This window comes from Carassius carassius, chromosome 38 (genome assembly GCF_963082965.1).
Source record: "Carassius carassius chromosome 38, fCarCar2.1, whole genome shotgun sequence".
Classification (NCBI taxonomy): Eukaryota; Metazoa; Chordata; class Actinopteri; order Cypriniformes; family Cyprinidae; genus Carassius; species Carassius carassius.
Genome location: NC_081792.1, coordinates 16,968,256 through 16,994,144, shown reverse-complemented (window position 1 = coordinate 16,994,144; position 25,889 = coordinate 16,968,256). Strand labels below are relative to the sequence as shown.

Here is a 25,889-nt window from a genome sequence, read left to right as displayed (position 1 = left end):
CACAGGCTAATGACTGATTTCAGTCCAATCACGCTGTGTCTATTGAAAAGCACAATGGACAAATCTCTGGGTACAAGCTAAGAGGTGGGGCAGCGGCGTGAAAAGTGGGGTCAGGTAATTAGAGAGACAACCTTTACACGACTGCAGGAGAAGCGGCGATGCCGTTGTGCTGCTTCTGCACTTTTTCTACCGTGCTAGTCGCAGCCATTCACCTCGCCCATCTTTTCTCTCTCTCTCTCCACTCCATGCTCTCATAAACATACACGCACACATAGCATGAAGAATGGTTGCAGGGAGAAATGTCAGGCGCGCTGGTGAACCAGGGAGAGATAGAGAATAAAGAAGGAGCCAGAGATGCAGATGAGAGAGGGACTTAATAAGGGGGATGGAGCGAATCATAGCTATCATAATGATGTCACTGGTTAATGGGGTGTTAGTTTAGTGTTATAAGCCTCCAAATGGCTTCTAGTGTCTCTTGGGTGAAATATATAGCTTTTTGAGCAACAAAATAAAAGTGTTTTGCAACAAACCCTCTGATAGAGGCTAAGGCTATGTAGGGAATGACATGCTAGTATACTACTGTGAAGTGTGTAAATCACAATTGTAAAATTTAGGGTCAGTACAATTTTTTTTTTGTAATAAATTTATTTAGCAAGGATACTTTAATTTGATCAAAAGTGACAGTACAAAAAAAAAAAAAAAACATTTCAAATAATTAAAACTTTCTGTTTCTGAAAAAAAAAAGCAGCACAGATTTTTTTTTTAATAAATGTATTATTTATAATTTTAAGAAATCTTTATTAAGCAGCAAATCAGCAAATCAGAATGATTTTTTTTAAGGTTCATGTGACACTAAAGACTGGAATAATGGCTGTTGAAAATTCAACATTGCCATCACAGGAATAAGTTACATTTTAACATATATAAAGATAGAAAACAGTTATTGTCAATAAAACATAATAAAATATAAAATATTACATAAATAATATTTAAATAATATAAAAAAATATATTATTGATTTTAATATAAGTAAAATTATATTCCCAATATTTTACTGTGTCTTTGATCAAAAAAATGCAGACTTGGTGAACATCTTTCAAAAACATTAAGTTGAGGGGACTAGCCAAACTTTTTAACTTTAGTGTACATAGCTAAGTACACACAGTACTTGATTTGCATTTAAGTGTAAATAAATATGATCATTTTGCATTTTTAATCCAAGTATGTACAAAAATGTCATTATTTGTGATTCTGACTAAATAATGAGTCGGGAGCTATTATTTCATACGAAAAGGTCAAGTCAAGTGCAGTTAATTATGGGATACAGCAGTGTGATCTGTGTTACACTAATCATTTTGGTAAATTAATTTGGGTCATTCAGGTACTGACTGCATACATGCAGAAAATACATACATACTGCAGCAGAAATAGTATAATATATACAGTGGGAACAGAAAAGAATCAAACCCCCTTTAAAATAATCACAATTTGTTGCTTTGCAGCCTGAAATGAAGACAGAAACAGTTTTTGTTTTATCCTGCTGTACTTTTTCTCTCACCAGCCACTGTGGCTGTTGGTTTTCCAAAGTGAAATCATTACTATCATAAAAAGAGTACCCTTATTTTGCTTTTCACAGTCACAACAGTACATGATTCTCTTTGATGGATCATTTAAACCAGCCATTCTCAATTTAACTTCCGCTTTCCAAAAAACTCTCTTTTCTTTTTTCTTAATTTCCATACATTCACATGGTGTTAGAAATATATATATTTTTTTAAATCAAATTTAAGGCTTAAGATATTTTTTTAAGCAGTACAAAAATAAATTAATAAAAAAACAAATAAATAAGCAGGGTTGCACAATGTCTATGGTAACATATTAACCCTCTGGAGTCTAAGGGTATTTTTGGGGCCTGGAGAAGTTTTGTCATGCCCTGACATTTGTGCTTTTTTCAGTTTCTTATAAATATCTAAATGGGTAAAGTCTAATCTCACTGTAATCAGCACAAACTGGGCTATAATAATATAAGAAATGCATGTATGTACATGATTGTGTTTTTGAGAAAAAAAATATTATGCGTGGTTAGTGAAAAACTAAAAATGTTAAAACACTTGAATAAGGCAAAAAAACACATAAAGAACAATGGTTCCCAGGATTTTTGAGAACTGGAGCTTGTAGCCTAGAATTTTTCTTTCTAAATGATGTGAAAATCATCTTGTTTACTCACTCACAGAGAACAATATATTGATTTAAATTTTCTAAGACACTTTTTGTTGGTAAAAGTCATATGCGAGTAGGCGTCAACTACCATGAATATCATTGCGATTTACACCTGAGAAGACAAAGGCCTGCATAATGAGCTGCATAATGAGCCGTTCAGTCATCTGTGCCACTGAGAGGAAGGAGTTACAAGAAAGAATGCAAGAACAAAATAAATCTATATAATTTTATGTTTGTAGTTTATTTAGAATATATTTAATTATCCCACAACATATTTTAATATCCACTTGGGGGTGCAGTTAAACAGTTTATTAGAAACAATCAAAGCTGACTTTCAAACAAATTGTTTGGCATCATTGTGTGACTCCAGTCACACAAACCTTCAGAAATCCTTTTAACAATCTTATTTTCTACAAAAAAAAAACATTTATTGTTATTATTATTATCATTATTATTAATGTTGAAAAGAGCTGAGAATATTTTTCTGGGTTTTTAGGGGGAATAAATTGAAAGAAAAGCATGTTTTTACATTTGTGACAGTTATCTATTTGTTACATTTATATTATTTACATCAAGCTTTTGAATGGTATAGTATTGTATATTGTTATTGAAACTTCATAATGTTTCACTTGATTACTATACATTTAGTCAGGAATTATAGTTTGGAAAAAGTATTTGGAATAAGTCTAACTAGTAAAATGTTTACACGTTATGTGAAAACTAGTACAAGTATATAAATAAATAAAAAGAGACTTACTCATGTTTATGATCTCTGCTGAATAAAGTGCTGCATTCTTTTTTTCTGAGGAAATCCATTTCTCAAATCCTCAACCACATGACATCTTTTTGGGGTGAATTATGTCTTATTCCTCTCATCGCGAAGCAAACAGTAAAATAAACACTTGAAGAACAGTCTCGCTGCTTTTTCTTCTGTTATGGGCGTATTCAAGCCGCGCGCTTCAGTTTGAATCTGAATAGCGCGTTCAGCGCGGGGGCGTGGTCACATTAGATATAATGAAGGGAGACTTGAAAAACAGACATCGCGTTGTTTTCATATGGATTACTTTATCACAGAATATCTGTTTTCGGCGGCACTTGTTTAGTTTAAAAATAGACATGTCAAGCTTTCTATAGATATCTCCCCCATGTATTTTCGTTGAGTATTCACGGAGTTACAGTTCATTTTAATGACTTGTTTGTAAATGAAGATAAGCGCAGACAAAGGCTGCAGACAGCACACCTTGTTTGTTATCTTTATTTTATAAGTGCACAAAGTTTTGTTGTTATTATGTCTGTATCCAAAAAAAAGTAGACCCTTTACAGATTCGATTGATGTATTGCTCTTATCTGTACGATTAAAACTGAAAGTGTAATTTAAGGTCTTTTCGGGGTTATCAGGAGAAAATGACTCAAAACGCGTATCCGCGTTAATCGACTCGAAAGGGTTAAACATCTCGGTTACGTCTGTAACCTCGGTTCCCCGAGAAGAGAACGAGACGATGCGTCGATAACGCTTTGGGAACGCATTCTGCGTGAGTGCGTCTGAAGCATCCATGTCAACTAGTCCAATGGCGAGAGTGAGCGTCAGGAGTGACGTCACGACCAGGAATTGATAAAAACCCCAACCGGAGCAACCGGTGTTAGCTTCGACAGTGCCGAAGCAAGTCGATCACAGGAACGAAGGAAGTATGGCAGGGAGACGCATCGTCTCGTTCCCTTCTCAGGGAACAGAGGTTACAGACGTAACCGAGACGTTCCCCATCGAGGGAGAGACGATGCGTCGATAACGCTCTGGGAACGAGAATACCCAAACCGCCATATTACAAGTGCCTGAGTGTCAGCCAGAAAAAACCAACGGCTCAAGAATTAAAAACCTGAGACCCGGGAGTAGCGTCCAGGTCTAGGCTATAAAACCTGACGAATGTGAGTGGCGAGGACCAGCCTGCCGCATCGCAAACATCCTGAAGAGAGGCCCCAGATAATAAGGCTCTAGAGGCCGCCATACTCCTAGTAGAATGAGCTCTGACCCCCAAAGGGCACGGTAGGTCAGAAGACTCATAGGCAAGAAGGATAGCCCCAACTATCCACTTACTAAGTGTCTGTTTAGTGGCAGGAAGACCTATCTTAGGTGATCCGAAACAAACAAACAGCTGATCGGATTTCCGAAAAGAAGAATTCCGATGAACATAAGTGTCCAATGCTCGCACCGGGCACAAGAGGTTAGACTTTTCCTGGTCCGATGATGCAAACGGGGGAGGACAGAAAGCCTGCAGAACAATAGGTCTCGGAACAACGGTCGGTACCTTAGGGACGTATCCCTGCTTAGGGTAGAGAAATGCTTTGACCATCCCAGGTGCAAATTCAAGGCAGGTGGGAGAAACCGAGAGAGCCTGAAGGTCTCCGACTCTTTTTAGGGACGAAATAGCAAGAAGAAAGGTAGTCTTAAACGAAAGAAACTTCTCAGAGACAGAATCTAGGGGTTCAAAAGGAGCCCTAGAAAGGCCTTCTAAAACTATAGCCAGGTCCCAGGCCGGCACTCTAGTACGAGTTGCAGGTCTCAGCCTCAAGGTGCCACAAAGGAAACGAGAGATAAGAGGGTCACGACCCACTGGAGCGTGGAAAGCCAAAATGGCCGCCACGTAAACTTTTAAGGTGGATGGACATAGACCAGAAGTGAAGCGGTCCTGTTAAAACTCAAGAACTGAGCCAACAGAGCAGTGGACGGGGTCTCACTGATGTTGGTAACACCAAGAAGAAAAAACATTCCATTTGAGTCTATAAAGTTTCATTGTAGCTGGAGCTCTGGAGCTAAGAATGGTCTCCACAACCTCAGTTGAGAGACCACTCTCTATGAGTTGCGCCCCCTCAGAGGCCACACCCAAAGCTTCCAAATCTCTGGCCGGGGGTGAAATATAGTGCCCCCGGCCTGAGATAGAAGGTCTTTCCTGATCGGGATCTCCAAGGGAGGACCGTCGAGGAGATGAATCAGGTCCGCAAACCAGATTCGACTCGGCCAGTGTGGAGCTACGAGAAGTAGACTTACTCCGTCCTGGCGGACTCTCTCCAGAACTCCTGGGAGCAGAGCAACAGGGGGAAAGGCATACAGACGTAGCCTCGGCCACGTCTGTACCATAGCGTCCAACCCCAGGGGGGCTGGATGAGTAAGGGAGAACCATAGTGGACAGTGCGTCGTGTACTGAGACGCAAACAGATCCACTTCTGCTTGGCCATAAGATTCCCATATGAGCTCCACCACCTCGGGGTGAAGCCTCCATTCCCCTGACCTCAGCACCTGCCTCGACAGGGTGTCTGCTCCAATATTCTGAGTCCCTGGTATATACATTGCCCTCAGAGAGCGTAATTTCCCAAGGGACCACAGGAGGATCTGGTGCGCTAATTTGCAGAGTGGGCGCGAGTGCAGACCCCCCTGACGGTTGATGTAAGAGACCACCGATGTATTGTCTGTGTGGACCAGCACATGATGGTCCCTCAGGTCTGGCAGGAAGTGCCTCAAAGCTTTGAAGACCGCCATCATCTTCAGGCAGTTGAAGACCCCACAGACCCTGAGCTGAGCGGCCTTCCATTACCGCTCCCCAGCCGGTAAGGGAAGCATCTGTCGAGATGGCAACCCGATGACAAAGAGCTCCCAATACCGGACACTGGGACAGGAACCAGTGTTCTCTCCATATGACCAAGGTGCGGAGACACCGCCGCGTGATCTTGATCGTACGAAGTGGGTTTCCCCTCGGGGAGAACCCTCTGGTCCTGAGCCACCACTGTAAAGGTCTCATGCCCAGCAGGCCAAAGGGGATCACATTGGACGCTGCTGATTGTGTCACCTTCACTGCCCGTTACATCTAACTCCTCGGAGCTAGAGCAACGAAGCAATGAGCTCTCCCCCCGGGCGGAAGAAGCCGCGGGGCGGGCTTCCGACACCGGAGTTTGAGCTATGGATCTCCCAGGTAAGGGAGGAGAAAGAGCCCTCGGACCCGTCTCCAACCCCGCTGAGAGATCCATTTGCGAACCCCAGGAATGCATTCTCCGTTCTACCTCGGCAGAAGTGGGTCCTGCACCCTGAGGAGCGCGAGGCTCGCCGCTCTTCTCATCAAAGAGTGACAAGCGGGAGCGGAGCATGCGAAGCGAAAGCTTCTCACAATGCGGGCAATCAGTCTCCTCAAAGGCTGATAACGCATGCTCCACTCCCAAACAAACTACACAAAGCTCGTGTGTATCCCCACCCGTTAAATAACGCGGGCAGGGAGAAGCACACGGTTTGAATAGTTGCTTCGCCATGATTTATAAACTTTGAACAAGACAACAGTAAATATGACAGACAGGTTTGACACAGATCGCTTGCTGAGGCACAGAAAGCTAACACCGGTTGCTCCGGTTGGGGTTTTTATCAATTCCTGGTCGTGACGTCACTCGTGACGCTCACTCTTGCCATTGGACTAGTTGACATGGATGCTTCAGACGCACTCACGCAGAATGCGTTCCCAAAGCGTTATCGACGCATCGTCTCTCCCTCGATGGGGAACTGTAAAATTTACAAATCAGATACAGGTTTTCACAAAACAAGTTTTTTTTAATAAAATGACAAACTTCACATTTAAGCCTTTAAACATTTTAAGAAAAGGACTGAGTCAAAAGTATCAACTATTATATTAATTTAAAACATATAGGCCTACATTTTTGTACTGTCTTAATTGTTTAGATATTTAGAAGGCATATTAGGGCTTAATTAGCTATCTACTGGTGCACATTTACAACTGCTTGCTTGCTGTGTAAAAACTATGGGATGATTTTTGCATTGGTCTAAACTCATTCTCTGCCAGTAGGTGGTGCTTTTAGAATTACAGAAATAAAGTTTCCCCAGTAACAGGTGTAAACAAAGCAGAGCTGCACTTTTTTTTATCAGGCATTTTACAAACCATGGCCATCTCAGGCAAAATTAAATGAAAATGTCATTAAAACTTTTGTTAAGACAGTCGGTTCAGAGATACATTAATATAAGAAACAGGCGCCACCTGTTTTGACATTGAAATGTGCAGTGCTCATATTTATTCAGTGAAATCATAGCCTTTTGAAGTTTAATCAAGCCATAGGCTCTTTCCGTCCCCAAATTTAAGACCTCTTGAAATTATAATACATATTTTTCTTGTACCATTGACATGTATGCTATGCTGTATGTAGGACTGAACTAGGTATTGCAATCCAAATTAAAAATATCAGAGAGGGGTATTTTGTTTGTTATTTTTTTTTTTTTTTCACAAGGGGCCCCACCTCCTCAGAATTGGTGTGCATGCAGGTTGCCGGATTGACAACACCAACAGGAACGAGCCCACCTGACAATGAAAAGCATAAAGCCCTACACTGCAAGTTGATCAACTAGTGTATACGTTTGCAATATTTGTATTGTTTGCCAATTAAAAACCAGGGATTTTATGTGGATTTTACTAACTCTGAATCTGCATCTCATTTCGGAGGCTGATGGAACATCCTCCGGAGGTCGCATTTGTCGGCCGCATACATGGTGTTTTCTGCCAACTGGAAACCTGGGGTGCCGAAATACAATTGGGCAATCTGGCAGTGGGCAGGTAATACAGACCAAAACAAAGACATATATTCCGACACGGAACGTACATTTTCAAATCAGAATAACTCACTGTAGCATTGTTTTTCAGATAAACAAGTATGTTAAGTTAGCATGTTTTTTAATATCTGCAAACATATTATGGTATTTTTACGCATTAGTATAGAGTCAAGAGCACTTTTTATGCCCTTAAATTTGATGCTACAAAATTGAAAACTTTTAAAGGACTTGTAGAAACCCTTCAATCTGCCGAAGTGGCAAGTGGGAGTGACTGTGTTATACAGGCCACTACTGAAATCTACCTGCATTTGACAGGTTGGCTGTTGTTATTGTCAAGCCCTGAATATATAGCCCATCAAACAAACAGGTGCCAGTGATAAATATGCTTCTGTCAAAGACACAAATGTCCACACGTGTAAAGAACAGGCTGTGTTAGAAACTTCTAACATGTATAAACATATTGCATACACATATGAGGATTGTGTGGGCAGCAGAAACATGAGGGAGGTCAGTGACAAAAATTCAGCAGTGCAACTTTCTCACAGGCTAAATTATCACACAATACCTTCCTAGTGTAATAGAAACGATCAGTCCACAACATTCTCATTATAATATTATAAAAAAAGTCTCAAAGTTAAAATTACGTACACCCACACACAAATGCTCACACATGCAAGCAGGCCACTGCATTAAACCATTTAGCGCAGGTTCTTGAAGCCGAAATCGTGTGGGCCCACATTCAAGGAAGCTCGGTACTCAGTGAGTGAACTTTCTAACACTTAAGCTAAGTTTCACATTACAAGTAGGCTACTATACATCTTGCTTATTTAACGGCAGAGTTATTCAAGGCCAGTGTAAGAAATAACGATCATTCAAACTCTCCACTCAAGTGAATATGTTACCCTCTGACCCATGCTTTTACTGCCTCTGATTAAGTTAGGTGGTAATAGAAGAGCCCCAGCAGGACACTTACACTAGCTGTAATGCTATAGGCTATGTATGACTGCCAGTTTTAGTCAAGGAGCAATCCATGAGATCTAATTATGCTTCTACCACACTGGATTTTCTGCTTGAGGTAGAGACATGTAATCATGAAAAAAAAAACATGGCAAGCAGCTTAGATTAGAGCTTGATGTCTTCTTTGTGTGGGTGATCGCCTTCAGATATCTCGACAGTCAAAACGGAATAACTAAACTTCTGTCTTTCATGGTATGCCCAAGGAGTTTGCTTCAAACCTGTTTAGATTGCATATATGACAAAACAGCATAAACATTTTGGCCAAGTATTTGTTCTCTCTGCCTGTCCTTAAAGGAACAGTTTCCTCCAAAATGAAAATTCTTTCATCCGATTTTCACTCTCACGCTGTTCTAAACCCGTATGACACATATGTAATATTTTTCAAAACATGCTAGATGCACAATCAGTTACAATGAATTGAGACAGGAGCTTTCAGGTTTAAAAAATTACACAAAAGCGCCATGAACATATCATATAAGTGGTTTTAGTGGCTTGAAAATTAGTCACTAACAATCTTCAATTTAAGTGAAGTTAACCACTGCAAACCAAATAGAAGAACATACAAACTGGTTCTATTCACTTTTCAAATGAATCTTTCACATTGGTTTTGGGAACCGACTCAAACAATTCAATAGAAAAATTCTAACTTGAATGATTGTTCACAAATTTAGGCACTGTTACTTCTTTCATAAGAGTTATTGAGTCACATGGATGACTTTTTTGATGGTTTATGGTGCTTTTGCAATCTTGAAAGGTTCAGTTCCTGTTCATTGTAATTGCATGGAGAACATCATGGAAAAAAGTGATCCTTTAGTGCTCTGTAAGAGAAAGGTTACACAAGGCTGAATAAATGATGACAGAATTTTAATTTCTGGTTTAAATATTCCTATAATCTATTAGTCTGTGCTCTTTGAAACATGACCTGTTCCAGCTTCTCTATCTTTACTCTCAAAAACAAATTCACTTTATTTATATGGTGAAAAACAAGAAGGCTAGCATGATGTTGTAAACATCCCTTTCTATTTCTTTTCTCAGAGCTCAGATCCAGGTATCATCAAGTACCATTGTCAGGCGGAAACAGCCATTAGTTGCATTAGTGCACATACCCTTTTGCAGTTCATTCTGTAAATCAGCCATGCGACGACAAAGCCCCAGCTATAAATAATAGGACACTGAGAATGTGAATTCTGGATTTGGCCAGGTGCACTGAGCTTCCCTATCTCCCCTCGGAGCTAATGGACCAATATGGGAGAATGGAAATTTATTCGAGCTAGTCAGTAAATTAAGAATTCACCACATTCATTGTGTGTGTGTGTGTGTGTGTGTGTGTGTGTTGGGGGATCTGTTGTTTATAGGAATTTGAATTTCATAGGTAATTGGGGATGTAGAAAATGTAAACAAGAATAAATGCTAGTTTGCTTTTATCCATGTTAATGATGCTCACTATTGTTCTTGGGTTATATGCCATTCAAAACAATGGGCAGAGAAAGTGACAACATTTGTTAAGACACTTGTGGTTAATAGTATTATCAAAATACAATTTATTATGCTGAAAATTCATATAATTAAAATCAACTAAATAGTAAAATGTGCGGTTAGTCTTAAGAACATTATTTGCAGGTTATATAATTACACCTATGAGATCCAAAAAATGTTTTGATTATTTCTGTGATAAATAAGCACACATTTTGGTAGCTAAAAATGGGTTAGGCTACACTTTTATTAGGTGAAATGTGCACAGATGTGAATTTCAAGGATTTAGTTTGAAAATTTTCAAACAACATGCAAATCTATGGATGTAATTCAAGGTTTTATGAGCTACATCATGTACTTGGTACTACAAGACTTATACCGATATATTATGGAAACTGTTCAGAAATGCATAATGCATAATGCAAAAGGATAGGTTTTTCTTACATGTAATGTAAGCCTCAAAATTCTGAATTCTCTGGAAAGTAGCCGTATTTATTATAATTATTTTAGTACAGAATAATCTCTTTTGGCAAAGTGTGAATTTTGCCTAGTATTGGCTACAGCAGGTAATCTTTTATTGCCTGAAAATAGCCAACATGCAAAACGTGTCAGTGCCACACACCCACAGACCCAGGACTATAAAGATTTAGACCCAAACATTTAAGGCTAGAGGTGAGAAAGGTTACCAGAACTCTCCTCAGATGGATTCCATGCTTTTCAAAGTTTTCTAATCTTTCAATATGGGTGGTTTAAAGTGATGCCCATGTGTCTGTGTGAGCATCAGTGGAAAGAGATTGTTGTAATCCATGTGGATGTAATCTAAGGTACAAGGCTGTGAGGGAGTTTATGAGGAGTGTCCACAGAATGCTAAGGCCAGACTGGAGTCTGAATGACAGATAACACAAACTTAAGCTTGTAGAACCCCAGATGAGCTCAAGTATGGACAACACCTCTCAAAGTTCTGCAGAGGTGGTGTCTTTTTGTGCAGGTTTCTATAAAAACTCTATGAGAAAACATTCAACATTTGGAGTACCTGCTGCCGTACCAGCTATGTCTGAGTCTTCCAATATAATCCTTACACCAAGTCTTACACTACTCTCTAAAATATTTGATTCTGATTGTTCAATAATCGCATTACATGGACAAATATTGCAGTGTAATGACCAATAAACTCTCTATTCCACAAATGTTGCTTTCTCTTTTCATACCAGCGCCAGTTAGAATTGCTAACTGCCACCAAATTACAACTCCAAACAATTATCTATCTATCAAGGGCCAATGATCCTTCAAACTTTAAGGCTTATTAAACTTTTTTCCGGTTTAAATTCAGTTTATTTTTCTTAAAAAAAAAAAAAAAAACAGCTATTTTTTTAAAGGTGCTGTATATAAGTTTTTGACTCTACTAAAGCATACAACTACCATAATTTTGTCAGGGAAACACACAGATTCAATTTGCAGGTACAACTCAAATTTATTTAAAGTCTCAAGCACCCCTCAGCTGAGGCCAAGATTAGGGGAAGGATAAGGGGTACAGTCACATGAGCCTTCATCCCCTCCACCATGCAAGGTAATTGATGAGGACCAGGGCACACAGTCCCAGCGTCAGAGCCGACGCAACGTCAGATGGAGTACAGCACAAAGGGTCCAAAACTGATCTGAGCTCGTTCACACGAGTGACAATCACGCAGTGTGAATGAGCAAAGACGCGATCTCAGAGAATCGCCAATGAGTCGCCGATGCCCGTGAGATATTTGGCATGCTAAATATCTGGACCTGTCGGCGATTCAAAATCATGCTGTCTGAAAAGTGTTCTGACTGAAAACTACATCGGCAATGACCGACAGCCAATGAGAGCGCAAGATACAGAGCAGCGGGGAGTTCGGGGAGGAGTTATAGACCACAATATCAGCAAGTATGGCTTCATTTCAGAAAAAGGCTTTCTTATCTGTCTATTTGGACCCATGAAATGGAAGATAAATTAGTATAAATTTAGCAGGAGCACCCGTGTCTGTTTGACGTTTCATCTGAGCTATCCCAGTCTCACGTGAAAACTCCGGTCTTGCACGTGTGATATCGCGTTGTTTCCTTGTCACATCTCGCGTGTGTTTGGTTTGTGAAACATAGTTTGTGTGCCAGACAGAGCTGTCGGCGATTCTATCTATTGTAAAGTCATGCAGTGTGAAACCCGTCGCCGATCCATCGTGCAGTGTGAACACAGCAGTGACTGAATGCTGGCCAAGATAGTCATGCAGTGTGAAAAGAACAGTGACCCCACTACTTTTAAAATCGTGCAGTCTGAACTCGGCTTAAGAAAACACAGCAAGACACGACAAGACTAACAATAGGTCACAAAGTGTAGCTCATTACACCACAACGGTCAGACAACAGAATTCTTCTTCTTCTTTATGGTTTATCGGCAGCTTGCATCCATTATTGTTGCACTACCGCCATCTTCCGGATTTATTTTCCTTTAATACCCATTTACATCATATTCTTCTCATCAGACCTGTTCTTGATAAATAAAATAAAATATTTCCTCTGCTTTGTTCATTCTCCTCACTTTGCAGTATTTCCCTCATTCCTGTCCCTATTATTCCAACTTTTGCCAACTCTTCCATCATATTTTTCCTCGGTTCTTCATATTGTTTGCAACTCAACAACACATGCTCTATAGTTTCTGCAACCTGACAACAACCACAAAAACCAGTTGGGTGCTTTCTTATAATGTGTAATGTGCTATTCAGATTACTATGACCTATCCTTAATCTTGTCATAACTATTTCTTCTTTTCTATTCCCTCCCCTATTCTTCACAACCCCTACTTTATTTTGAATAGCATACAAATGTCTCCCTTTAGTTTCCCTGTCCCACTGATTTTGCCATTCTCTAATGGCTTCTTTCCATACCATACTCTTTCCTTCAGACTTTGACAACTTAATATTTACTTCAATATTCTCTTTTTTCACAGCTTGTTTAGCTAACTTGTCCAATCTCTCATTACCCACAATGCCAATATGAGCAGGAATCCACGTCAGTTGAATCTCATAGCATTTTTCCTCCATTCTTGTGTACATTATCATTATTTAATACAGTAAATCCTGATGGCTATTAGATATACCAGTCATGAGACTGTATAAAGCTGACACTGAATCACTTCCAATCAAAGCTTTTTTAATTTTGTTTTCCTCAATCCATTCTAATGCTATCATAATAGCGTATAATTCAACTGCATACACACTCAGATCATTTGTTGTTCGTCTGCTTATCTCACCTCTTTGGTTAAAAATGTAAACTGCAGATCCAGTCTTTCCTGTTTCTGGATCCTTTGATCCATCTGTATAAATCTGAACATACTCTTTATATTTAAAATCTATATCTCTATAAAATTCTGCTGCCAGGTCTGTACTATTACTTACTGCTTTGACTCGAAGTAACTTAAAATCAACTTCCATTGTTTCTAGCTTCCATACCGGTGTATCAGGCCATGTTACTGTTGGGCAGAATTCCTTTTCATATACCCCCAATTCTCTCGCTGCCTCATCTCCTATCCACCCAAAACTAAACTTTTGTGCTCTCTCCCTTTCCCAATGATCTTGTAGTATTCTGTAGTAGGTCTATAACTTCCTTCCTTTCCAGGTTTTCTTATCGGAACAATAATTGCCTCCTTCCAGCTCTTTGGTAATTTCCCTTCCTCCCACACTTTATTGTACAGCATCAACAACAGACACCAGAATACACACGAGGGGAACTTAAAAAGAGGGAGAGTTAAGGAATAAACAAGTCACAGGTGTGACAGCAGCTGAGGTAGAAATTAGGATAACGATGTGGAGGGAGTGGCAAAGACAACGAGCACATGGTGAACTGTCAAACACAACAAAAACCTGCTGATCAGACCGAAGTCATGACAGATATGTTTGCAGATATTTAAGTTAACACACTTGTTTATCTGAAAAAACAATGCTACAGTCAGTTATTCTCTTTTCAAAATGTGTGTTCCGGGCTAGAATGTTGGTCTCTGTTTTGGTTCAAGGAACCCACCCACTGTCAGTTTACACTATTGTATTTCAGCATCCTGGGTTGCCAGTTGGTGAGAAACACAGCGTATTTCATTTCATTCATCATAAAATGTGCTCGTTCTTGTTGGTGTCATCAATCTGGCAACCTGTGTATGCTCAAGTCCGAGGAGGAGGTGCCGGGTGAAAAAAACCCTCTTCAATATTTAGAATTTGGACTGCAATACCTCGTTTAATCACTCGATATCATTCCTATATACAGCAGCTTTAAATTTTCATTTAATTTAAAACTGAAAATTTAAAAGACATCCTTGGTTGACATCAAATGCAGGGTCCATCAGGACCCCAACTGTACATTATGCCTTACATCTGAGTCAGATCTAACCTAGCAGTGAACCCAGTAGATATGAAACAAAAGATCCCGCCTTAACATCATTTCTCATCTCATGCTGGAAACTTAAGGAGAGGCTTTGTAGAAGTATTAGATGGATGAGAGATGTTGATACCCTGTGCCAATCTACCTCCGAGCCCCCTCCTCATCAACCCTTGACTCAGAAAGGGAACACAAATCCTCTTCTTACCTTAGAAGGGCTCTCGGTAGCAGACGCAGAAGAGCTGTCTGAATGAAGGCTCTTGACAATGTTCACCTGTGATACTGCTTTTAACCTCTTAGGTTTCTCTGCAGTTCAAGTGACATGGCAAGGAAAGCTCTGTCTTTCCGAAGTGCGAGGCCTGAGTAAAAGCTTCCATGAGGAGACTTGAGAGAGGCTTGTTCTCAAAAGGACACAGCGTAACTTTAGTTGTGGAACTGTCAGTTTCGAAAGACACAGCTTGCCAAGCTCTTGGTTTTTTTTATATATTTATGGCTGAATGTTATATTTGTTTTACTAATAACTAAGTCATCATCAAGTAAAAGTGATGGAGATGTCAAAGAAGGCAGAAGATATTAAGGTATTGTGTGTTTAATAAAAATAAACTCAGCATATATTCCAGGCTCTTTATAACAAGTAAGCTGTGAACAGAAACTGTACTGACCCTGACGAGAACATGAGGGAAGGGTCCTCTGGAATTTTCAGGCACATTGATTGGTGGAATGACCCAGTCTCGCTTCTGTCGCCGCAGCCCATTGGACGAGCCAGGCTGGTGTTGTCGTGGAAATGTAATGAGCCTGGGATTTTGATAGTGGTTGTGGGAGGATTCGCCGTAAACACCATCCCCAGCAAACTGTGGAAAACAGATACATAAACTCCATATTAAGCAGATCTTGATATTTTTATACACAAAGACAGTTTATAAAAAGTAATATACAAATAAAATTTGATTTGGATAAGATCATGATATACTATATACAAGCACACACACACGTTTGTTTTTGTCAAAAGTGGGGACATCCCATAGGTGTAATGGCTTTTATACTGTACAAACTGTATATTCTATCGCCCTTCACCAACCCTACACCTAACCCTAACCCTCACAGGAAACTTTGTGCATTTTTACTTTCTCAAAAAAAAAACCTCATTCTGTATGGTTTATAAGCGTTTTGAAAACTGGGGACATGGGTTATGTCCTCATAAGTCACCCTCTCCTTGTAATACCTGTGTCATACCCATGTCATTATACAGAGGTGTGTATATACAGTACAGACCAAAAGTTTGGACACACCTACTCATTCAAAGAGTTTTCTTTATTTTCATGACTATGAAAATTGTAGAGTCACACTGAAGGCATCAAGGGTTATTTGACCAAGAAGGAGGGTGATGGGGTGCTGCGCCAGATGACCTGGCCTCCACAGTCACCGGACCTGAACCCAATCGAGATGGTTTAGGGGTGAGCTGGACCGCAGACAGAAGGCAAAAGGGCCAACAAGTGCTAAGCATCTCTCGGGGAACTCCTTCAAGACTGTTGGAAGACCATTTCAGGTGACTACCTCTTGAAGTTCATCAAGAGAATGCCAAGAGTGTGCAAAGCAGTAATCAAAGCAAAAGGTGGATTTTGAAGAACCTAGAATATGACATATTTTCAGTTGTTTCACACTTTTTTGTGATGTATATAATTCCATATATAATTCCACATGTGTTAATTCATATTTTTGATGCCTTCAGTGTGAATCTACAATTTTCATAGTCATGAAAATAAAGAAAACTTTTTGAATGAGAAGGTGTGTCCAAACTTTTGGTCTGTACTGTATATATACATATACACACCTTTAATAGGAGTATATACCTGTCCAATTACCACTAATCACTCATTATTTGTGAGGTAATGATGAGCCATGAGGTAGGATCACACCTGAGCCATGAGCTAGGATCGTAAAGGATTCTGCTAAAACAACCAATCAAAATGACAAATCACGTCAAGGCCTCTGTAAACTAGCCCCTATAACACAGCAATACCACAGTGACGCATACCATGACATTTCCTCATGGGTGCCCAATGAAAAAGATTGATGAAATGCCACATCAATAATTTAGACAAGAAAAACTAGAGCTGCTGCTGACCCTCAATTTATTAATCCAAAGGCCAAGGAAAAGAACTGATGCAACCAATCAAACAGCCACCGTTTTTCACAGCGGCTGACTGTGTGTTCGTATGTAGGGAAGGGGACTGTCCTGTGGTTTATTTAGTGTCTTTAGCGCTCATCTCTGAATTGTCAGCTTTTCATGTAATCCCGTGTTGCCGTTTCTTCCCTTGACACATCAATGTCTGTGGCACTGCATTTTCTAGTTGAGATGCTTTCGCCAAATCCCTGTCTTCTTTCTCTCTCTCTCTCTCTCTCTCTCTCTCTCTCTCTCTCTCTTTCGGTCTGTCTGGCATCCCTCGGCGGGAGTTGCCAACTCAAGCATGCGTAGGCAGGTCAGCCTATCAATGTCTCACAAACATGGTTTGTCAGCCGAAGAGCTCAAACAGATGTGAGGCAAATCTGAGCAAACATATTGTATTTTTTTCCTCTTTTGTTTTAATTTTTCACAGCTTGATGGCTCTGGCTGCAGGGACTTGGAAAAATGATTGCAGCGGAGGGAGGGAGCTCTGAATGAGCAAGGAGGGCAGCTGTGAGGCGCTGATAAAATCACTTCCGCCTCAGCTCTGCTCATCCATGAAGCTCACAGGTACCCGCTGCAGCAACAGAGAGAGGCTGCAACGAGACCATTCGGGGGGTGGCAGGTAGAATTACTGTGCATAAGAGGGTGAAATAGAGAAAGAAGAGGTTGGAGAACGGAAAAGAGAAGTGAAGGCTAAACAATCCTCCCAGAGAAAAGAAAAACGATAAGAAGGCATTCGAAGCTCCTGTGTCTAAACAGCCAACTTGGCATTTGGTTATGCCATCTTAAAAATAGGCATTGATGGTTCCATGAAGTAACTAATAATTGATGACAGGCTATTGAATTATTGAAAAATAATGCCCACCTGAGGTGGTAATGTGGGCACAATGTGAAAGAGATCCTTTAAACACTCTTATGTATTTTGTCTTTTAAACACACATATATATTTTGATCACACTTTAGTTTGGGGACCAATTCTCACTATTAACTAACCATTAACTATGTGTTTTGCCTCGATAAACTCCTAATTTGCTGCTTATTAATGTTTAGTAAATTATTTAGGTATGGCATAGGATTACAAAAATCTAGAATACGGCCATGCAGAATTAAGCATTAATATATCCTTTGTAAGTACTAATAAATAGTAATATGCTCATATGTAAGATGGTTTAGATCCTACTTGTCCGATCGCTACAACTTAGTTTATTTAAATGGGTTTAAAAAGTCATGTCATATATCACCAGTAAAATATGGAGTTTCACAAGGATCTGTCCTAGGTCCTCTGCTATTTTCAATATACATGTTGCCCCTTGGTAAAATTATTAGAATATGTGGGATTAGTTTCCACTGTTATGCTGATGATACTCAACTACATATCTCATCGAGACCAAATTAAACTTCTAAATTATCTAAGCTAACAGTTTATATAAACTGTAAATATTATAGAAACATAGACAGACCTGGAACTATATGTAGCTATGCATTTACTGGAAAATAACTGCATATTTTAGAACATTCAATGACTGATCAAAATCAAGTATTCAACATCCCTCTATATAAGAACCTTTAACAATCATGGAACCTTACAATTGAACAAAAGCTTCTTTAGATGATTAAAGTGTTCTTTACAGTAAGAAAATAGTTTATCTATTTATTTTAATAACTGTTCACTGAAACCCAAACCCAAACACAAAATGGTTCTTATGGCACCACTTGTATATTTAAGAGTGTGTCCAGTCAGCAACGTCAACTTCAGGAGGATGCTTTCAGATACAGTGTGACCAACCCAGTGTTTTTGACCACAGCAAAGCTTTATCTCTTCACTCACAAATCTGTTTATTAGTGCAGGGTATTCATCTTATCAATCTGTCTCTTACTCCATCTATATTGTTTTTTACCTGCTGACAAACAGGACATTGGGAGCTGTGATAAAGACCTTGATTTATCAATCAGCTCTCATTGGCGTAGCAGAAGCATTCCTCCGAATGTGTAGCCAACAGCACGGGAAGATCCAGGCTGGCAACACCAATGAAAAGCACAGACTTACAACAGCATGCCTAATGAAAATGTTTATTCCTCTGGTAGGACAACAAGCACTGCAACCATTACTACAGACAGTGAGGAAAGAATAAACTAGAACAAGCATGTAGTGTTGTGGGACGGCGCATGGCAGATGTAAGGAATGTGCTGCTACATATACATGCATGCATGTGTGTGTGTGTGGGCACATTCGGGAGTCAGCGTGTGTGAAATGGCTGCCTGGATTGCCCTGAGCTCCCGTAGCTCCAGAAGAACCAGTCCTGCCAGCTGGCTCCCCATCCCTCCCCACTGAGAAGAAACCCGTTTGGGCATCAGTCAGCCTGCAGCTCTGCAACAGACATCTGGAGGTTATTGTTCTAAAGGGCCGCATTGCACTGCTTGCAACCATGTCTGGAGTTTCCCATTGCATGCCAGTATGTGCAAATTCCCCACTAGGCAGCACTCATTTGCTACTTTCATAATTAGTCATTGCACCAGACCTCACCGTCGGGAGAAAAAGTAAATGTACTTGGATTTTTACTGAAGTTACATTATTAAAAAACAAGAAGAAAGAGTTTATAATAAGTACTGCAAAAATGCTCCACTTATCGTGTCAGGTGACTTAAGCCAGGTGGCATTAGGATTTTATTTATGACAAACATACCACTACTGAATCTACAGGATGAAACCAGGTTTGCGCAAACACATCCTTTTATTTGCCATCTGGTGGCTGGCTGCAGTATAGGTCATTAATCCTGCCCTCTCCATGTAAAATAAATGAGATGCGAGCCAAACTAAATAATCAAATTACACTTCAAATAGATTTTTACCAAAGATGGTTTAAATCATTTTAGGTAGTTCTTATCACACTGATGTAAGTGCAAGTGTTTATTTTTCTAATAAGTTTGCTTAAATTAGATTTTTGATACTTTAAAAATGGGGTGCGGTGTCATGATTGTGAGCTTGTGATTGGGCCTGTGGAAGTTTGGGCGGGACTTCGATACCAAAGCTCCACCTCACGATTAATTCTGTGCAGACTATCGAAAAGTGAGCCGGAGTCTGGCTCAAAACCTTTTTTTTTTTTTTTTACAGTCTATGGATGAAACATATAGCATGACCAGCAATAGTAAAATTCCTAAACAAATTTGTCTCATGGCTAGGCAGTGTTGGGGAGTAACTAGTTACATGTAACGGCGTTACGTAATTTAATTACAAAATAGTTGTAACTGTAATTAGTTACAGTTACTAAGAAAAAATGAGTAATTTAATTACAGTTACTTATGAAATTTTTAACGATTACAAAGGGGATTACATTTGAATATTTACACACATCCACATACAGATTTCACTGATTTATTTCCCAAATTGCACTGACTATTCTGAGACATACCGCCCTAATAATTTCCGGGATGCGGAAACACAGTCTGGTTCGTAGAATCCAGTCATAAAAACAAAATGCCTAACGCGGACGGAATATGCCACATTTTGGATGACTAAATCAAAAGTAGGTCAGTACACTTGAATCAAAACATGACATGGACTAGTGTCTGTGAATATAAGCCCCAAAAATGCAATATATGACTTGCACATTCTGCGTGTCTGTGGAAATCAGGCGCGGACTGGACACCGGGAGAACCGGGACCATTCCCGGAGTCCTGGCAGCCGATTTTGCCCCACTATTTAATATCATTATTGTATAATTGCCTGCCGAATGTACTAAAGCGATCATTTGCGAATCCGCCATTTGATAATTCAATCTCTGATAAGTCATGAAGTGTTAGTCATGACTCGCGCGCTCTCCGCGCCTCCGCCAAACGGTTTGGATCAGACTCAGAGTAATCAATGCGAGAGAGAGAGAGAGAGAGAGTACTGCTGGAGCAGAGAAGCAGAACTCCTGTTCAGGGTTTCAGGTCAGTTTCATCTGTAAAGATGCTTTTTTTGTCTTTGTTTTTTAATTTATTTAATCAAGCAGCAGCACGTTGCTCATCAGTCATCACTCAAAATACTATAAAGGACATCATTATTATCTGTTGTAATGTTACAGTAGTAATTTAGCTGAAAAAAAAAATCAGATTTTTTTAATAGGTTTAGGGGGAGCTACGACAGACAACAACACAACCCTTACGAAAATTAACATTTTAATATTTAACTATAAATCCAGAGAAAATGGTTACTATTGGTTAACTGTGGTAACCAAAAATGTAAAATTATTTTACAAATGTATTTATTTAAAAATCCATTTGCAAAAAAAAAAACGTTATTTTACTTTTATATAGGCTAATAAAAGCATGTTTAACTTTTGTAAGGGAAAAACATGACTCGTGTACAGTATTAGGATTTTTCTATAAAGATATTGTAGTATTGTAGAGTATTGTATTGTAAAGTATAGTTTTGTTCAATCTTGAGTATTAAAGTCATGAGAGAGATGGATAACAGGGCAAAATAAAGAGACTGAAGAGAAAAATGGAAGTGAAGGTGCAGTTCAGGAGAGAACTTTTAATTATTTTGCATGTCCCCAAATTAAAGATTTAAACCTTTTTTATGTCAGGTCCATACAAAAAAATAGTTTTGTCCATGAATTTGTTTGTATGCGTTTGAATTTTCCAGTCTGAATTTTTTTCCCAGTCCGTCCCTTCTGTAAATTAATGGCAAAGACATGATTTCATTTACTACACATAGGCCTACTGAAGCTCGCAGTGTTTTCAACCTCTGCTGCCTCAATATAGGAGTACACGAGCACATAAACATAATTTCTAGAACTGCTCTGTGTCACTTCATGTGCATTTTACTTATTTTGAGAAAACTATCATCATATACAAAGAGACAGCAGTTTCAAAAAAACACCAATGTTTCAGGAGTTTATTACACAGAATACGTCACATGCTTATTAGATAACTGTATTTAAGTTGATGTATATGCTTTTATTTATTATTCTTTAATTTTCACAAATTTATAAAAGTAATCAAAAAGTACTCAAAAGTAATTAGTTACATTACTTTAATAAAGTAATTGAAAAAGTTACACTACTATTACATTTTAAACAGGGTAACTTGTAATCTGTAACCTATTACATTTCCAAAGTAACCTTCCCAACACTGTGGCTAGGTTATATTATATTTAAACAAACAAATACATCATGATGGAACGTCAACACAGAACACTTCTGAGCCAGTTAAAAAACGGAGTCCTGAACAATTGAGCCAGTTACTTATTACAATTAATCAAAAACAAAAAATTGTGGTGTGAACTGCAATTGTAATTTTAATATGATTTCTGAACAAACAACTCTTTTGATTCACTTGAAACCAATAAATGGCTCATATGGTGCAGCAAGTGTAATATCTGACTCGTGCTGAATTTATTTTTTTTTTGTTGTTTTTTTTTTTTTTTTTACGCCGCATACTGCGTTATGTTGTACTTAAAGGTTGTAAGACTTAAAATCAGTTTAATTTCTGACTCTTTGTTCATATGACTTTATAGGAAAACAGAACTAATTGTTGCTGAACATAATTCCCAGCACACATGAATTCCAAACTTCAGCTTAGGGGCAAATGAGGCTCATATTAAGCTAAATGCCAGCAGAATTGCTATTTTTAGACCTGAACTATCCAAAAGCATAGAAACTTTGCTCAATAAAACATGTTCGGGGACAAAGAAACTAAACTGGCTGGAACTTGTCAGCCCAGAAGGAGATACAATGGAATATACTAGAATGAAAGTTGCATATGGATCAAACCAATAAAAGACACACCATCCAGGAAAATGTCATGCAAGTTTATAATGAACTACATGTGACCTACTGACATTTACACTCAGCAGAGGCACAAAGACTTGCACTGAGGGATGTCTTTGTTGATACACATTTGATAATACCTTGCTTCCATATCAATGTTTTGAAAGTATCTCTTCTCTTTGCTAGTTCAAAGTAACAAAAGACTTGCTTACTTCGAAATTGAGATACCTTGTTTTTAATTAGTTTTATAGCAAACAAGTCACGGTGATGTATCTGTGTGTGTGTGTTTGTGTGTGTGCATTTCTGCACGTGTGATCTTTTAAGATGATGCTAATCTTAAAAGGCTAATTTCTATGCTAATTTCCCTAAGCTCGACCTCTAAATATATTGTCTTTCAAGTCAAGAGGCCAAAAACAGATTCAATAAAATTATATAAAAGTAAAAAATTAATCTATATTGTCTTATGGGAGGTAACACTTTCTGTCAGCACAAGTAATTTGATGTAACATGCATGTAACCCCTTACCAAAAGGGTACTATAATGTTAATACTATGGCATTATTATTATTATTGGACATAATTAACTAAATTAATAATTTGATTAATAATAAAAAAATAATAATACAAAAACAATCAAACGTTGAAATCCATAAGTAAACTGTCGTAGACTGGACACAAGCTGTGATTCTTATATGTCTAATGCTTATCTGCCTTTTAGCAATTCAGTTAAAGAGTACTGGAAAAAACCTTATACTACCTAATTAATATTCATTAGCCAAACTGATAAGATTAATAATATGTCCCCTTAATTTGTCAGATAGTTCCTATGACCTGCTGTTTGGTACTTCAGTGAGTCACTTGAGGAGAAATAGTTCATGAAAATCACATCTGTCAGAAATTAGAGACAAGACAGATGAATATCTGGCACGTAAACAGATGAAAACATGTCTTAATGCTAAAATACTCTGAGAGCTAAACTACTTCATTTTTATTTAGATAATTTTTTTCATTAATTATGTATAGACTCAACTAGGTCAAAGAGTTGCAAAGAGTCACATCTCCCAGAACACCCATGTATCTTCTTGCTTCGTGTGTGTGCGCACACATGTGCCTTTGTCCTTCAGTAACCTGCCATAACCGGCAAGGAGACATATCTCTAAATGGTCGTGCAGAAGGAGAGGACATGTGCAGGGTTAGGGACACGAAGATAGGGCTCACCAGACCAGACTCCTAGATCCCTAGAGGACCTGCATTCCTGCCTCTCTGCTTGGCATTTCTAGGTCACTTTGGATGCAGAAACAGCCCGATGCCAGTGGGAAAGACATCTATATAAAGCCTGTACACCTCATCTGCTCTACACCAGAACACAGGACATGAGCATGACAGCCACATGTATTAAAAGTTTAATGATACTTGCCAAGCAGGACACACTGTGGCAGAAGTGTTTGTGTGTGTGTGTGTGTGTGTGTGTGTGAAGGGGTGGGGGCACAACTTGTATGAAAAATTACTCCTTTCATCTTTTGTATAAAAATTACATTTGAGCATTCACTTCCATAATTAGATCATGACTTTTAGTATGTTGCCAAGGGCTTGTGCGAACCCTCTTAAAGCACTCCACACGTGACAGTGCCTTCTGTGCATACATGCACAAGAAGGAGAAACCAAATGTAATCGATTTAAAAGCTGTAACTAGTTTTGAAATTCTGATGATAGCTAAAACGTAATAACATCTTGCTGTGTTATTGAATCTCGTTCTTGCTAGTGCTATATAGGCAAATAATTACACCACCCCCCACCCCAGCCCAGACCCCCTTAAAATCATGAACTCAATCAATGTATATTATTCCATGCTCTTCAATATTGAGCTGCTAGATTCAATAATGGCTTTCCACAACTGAAGAACAGTCATACCTCAATAGAAAAACAACAACAAAACAATCAGCACTAGTCTTCAGTGTCACACGATCCTTCAGATATCTATTGACTAATTTAATGCATCCTTGCTGAATAAAAGCATTAAAAACTTTAAAACTGTAGTGTGTATGTGTGTGTATACGTGTATATATGTGTGTTTGTTTAAAAATATAAAAGATATATATTGTTTATAAAAACTGAGTTTGACACAAATCTCTTATATAGTGCAGGTTAAAAAATAAATGCATAAAACAGACAACTGACACAATCAGATATTCAGGAATAAATATTTGACAAATTACACATAATTTGTCCTTGCCTGGTTAATATGAGGTGATGGCGGGTGTCCGGCGAGGGCCAGTTTAACAGTGGTCTCCCAGATATACTCGCCCACGCTGTCTCTGGCCGTCACCATGAACTGGATCGGTTCAGTAAGATTCGTCACATCTTGCTCTGCGTAAAGAGAGCCATCCGGCCCAACGCTGATCTTTGGGTCACTGCTCTCAAAAGAAACCTCCTCTTTTTGCTGACAGGTTTCGAACTTCACTGCAAAGAAAGAGAGAGAGAGGGTAGAAGCTAAGAAAAACATTAAATAAAAGTGAAACTATCATTGCTCACAGACTCAAAAACTGTTTAGAGCGATCTTGCTTTTGGACAAAATGTTTCATTGCTCTTGCTCATACATTTTTCACTGTCTATCTCCTCTAATCCACTTGACTTCTTATTAAATATAGCGTTGTGGTTGTATACAGTATAAACATATTGTAGCTATTACAGTTAAGGCGGACGAGGCATTATTGATTCAATACATTCAGCAACATACAGACCAATAAATAAATAAATGAAATGAGTTATATAGTTAATAAATGATGTGTTGCTAGCTAAATTCAAAAATATAAGCAATGCACTGAGTAACATGTAACAGGATGGCTAATTTGATATTCTCTTAATAACACACTTTTCTGAGAGCAGCAGTGTTAAAATTCAGTTTCTCTTAAAACAATTGAAGATAGCAAACAGAATGAGTGAGTCATATGCTTTCTCCAGCTATGGTTGTTTGGAAAGGGTTCTGGTCAACAACAGCAGATGGTCCGTTCAGTTACACCTGAGGGAAAGTTCCACAAATTCAGCTCTACTTAAACTGAGTGAGTGAGCAAGTGAGAGAGAGAGAGCACCATGTGCCATGTCTAGATTAATCACAGTTTAAATATAAGAGCTCTATTTCACATTTACGAGAAGTTCAGTCATAGAACTTTAGTGGACTATTTAGCTCCAAGTATATGGGAGACCGGCTCTAGTTTTCACTATTTGTACTCCCATACATATTACTCAGGTTAAAGGAATGGTTAATCCCAAAAAAATTACTCA

The 25,889-nt window shown here is 38.9% G+C and overlaps 1 protein-coding gene across 1 annotated transcript in view; it reads right to left on the bottom strand.

Moving 5' to 3' along the window:
• The window catches only part of LOC132119440 (cadherin-4-like), a 289,550-nt gene that overhangs the window by 63,347 nt on the left and 200,314 nt on the right, over window positions 1–25,889 (bottom strand). Inside the window, exons 4-5 of the mRNA XM_059529401.1 lie at window positions 24,841–25,067; window positions 15,352–15,540 (exon numbers count right to left, since the gene is read on the bottom strand). Of these exons, the coding sequence (XP_059385384.1) occupies window positions 15,352–15,540; window positions 24,841–25,067 (416 nt within the window). The remainder of the gene's footprint in view (window positions 1–15,351; window positions 15,541–24,840; window positions 25,068–25,889) is intronic.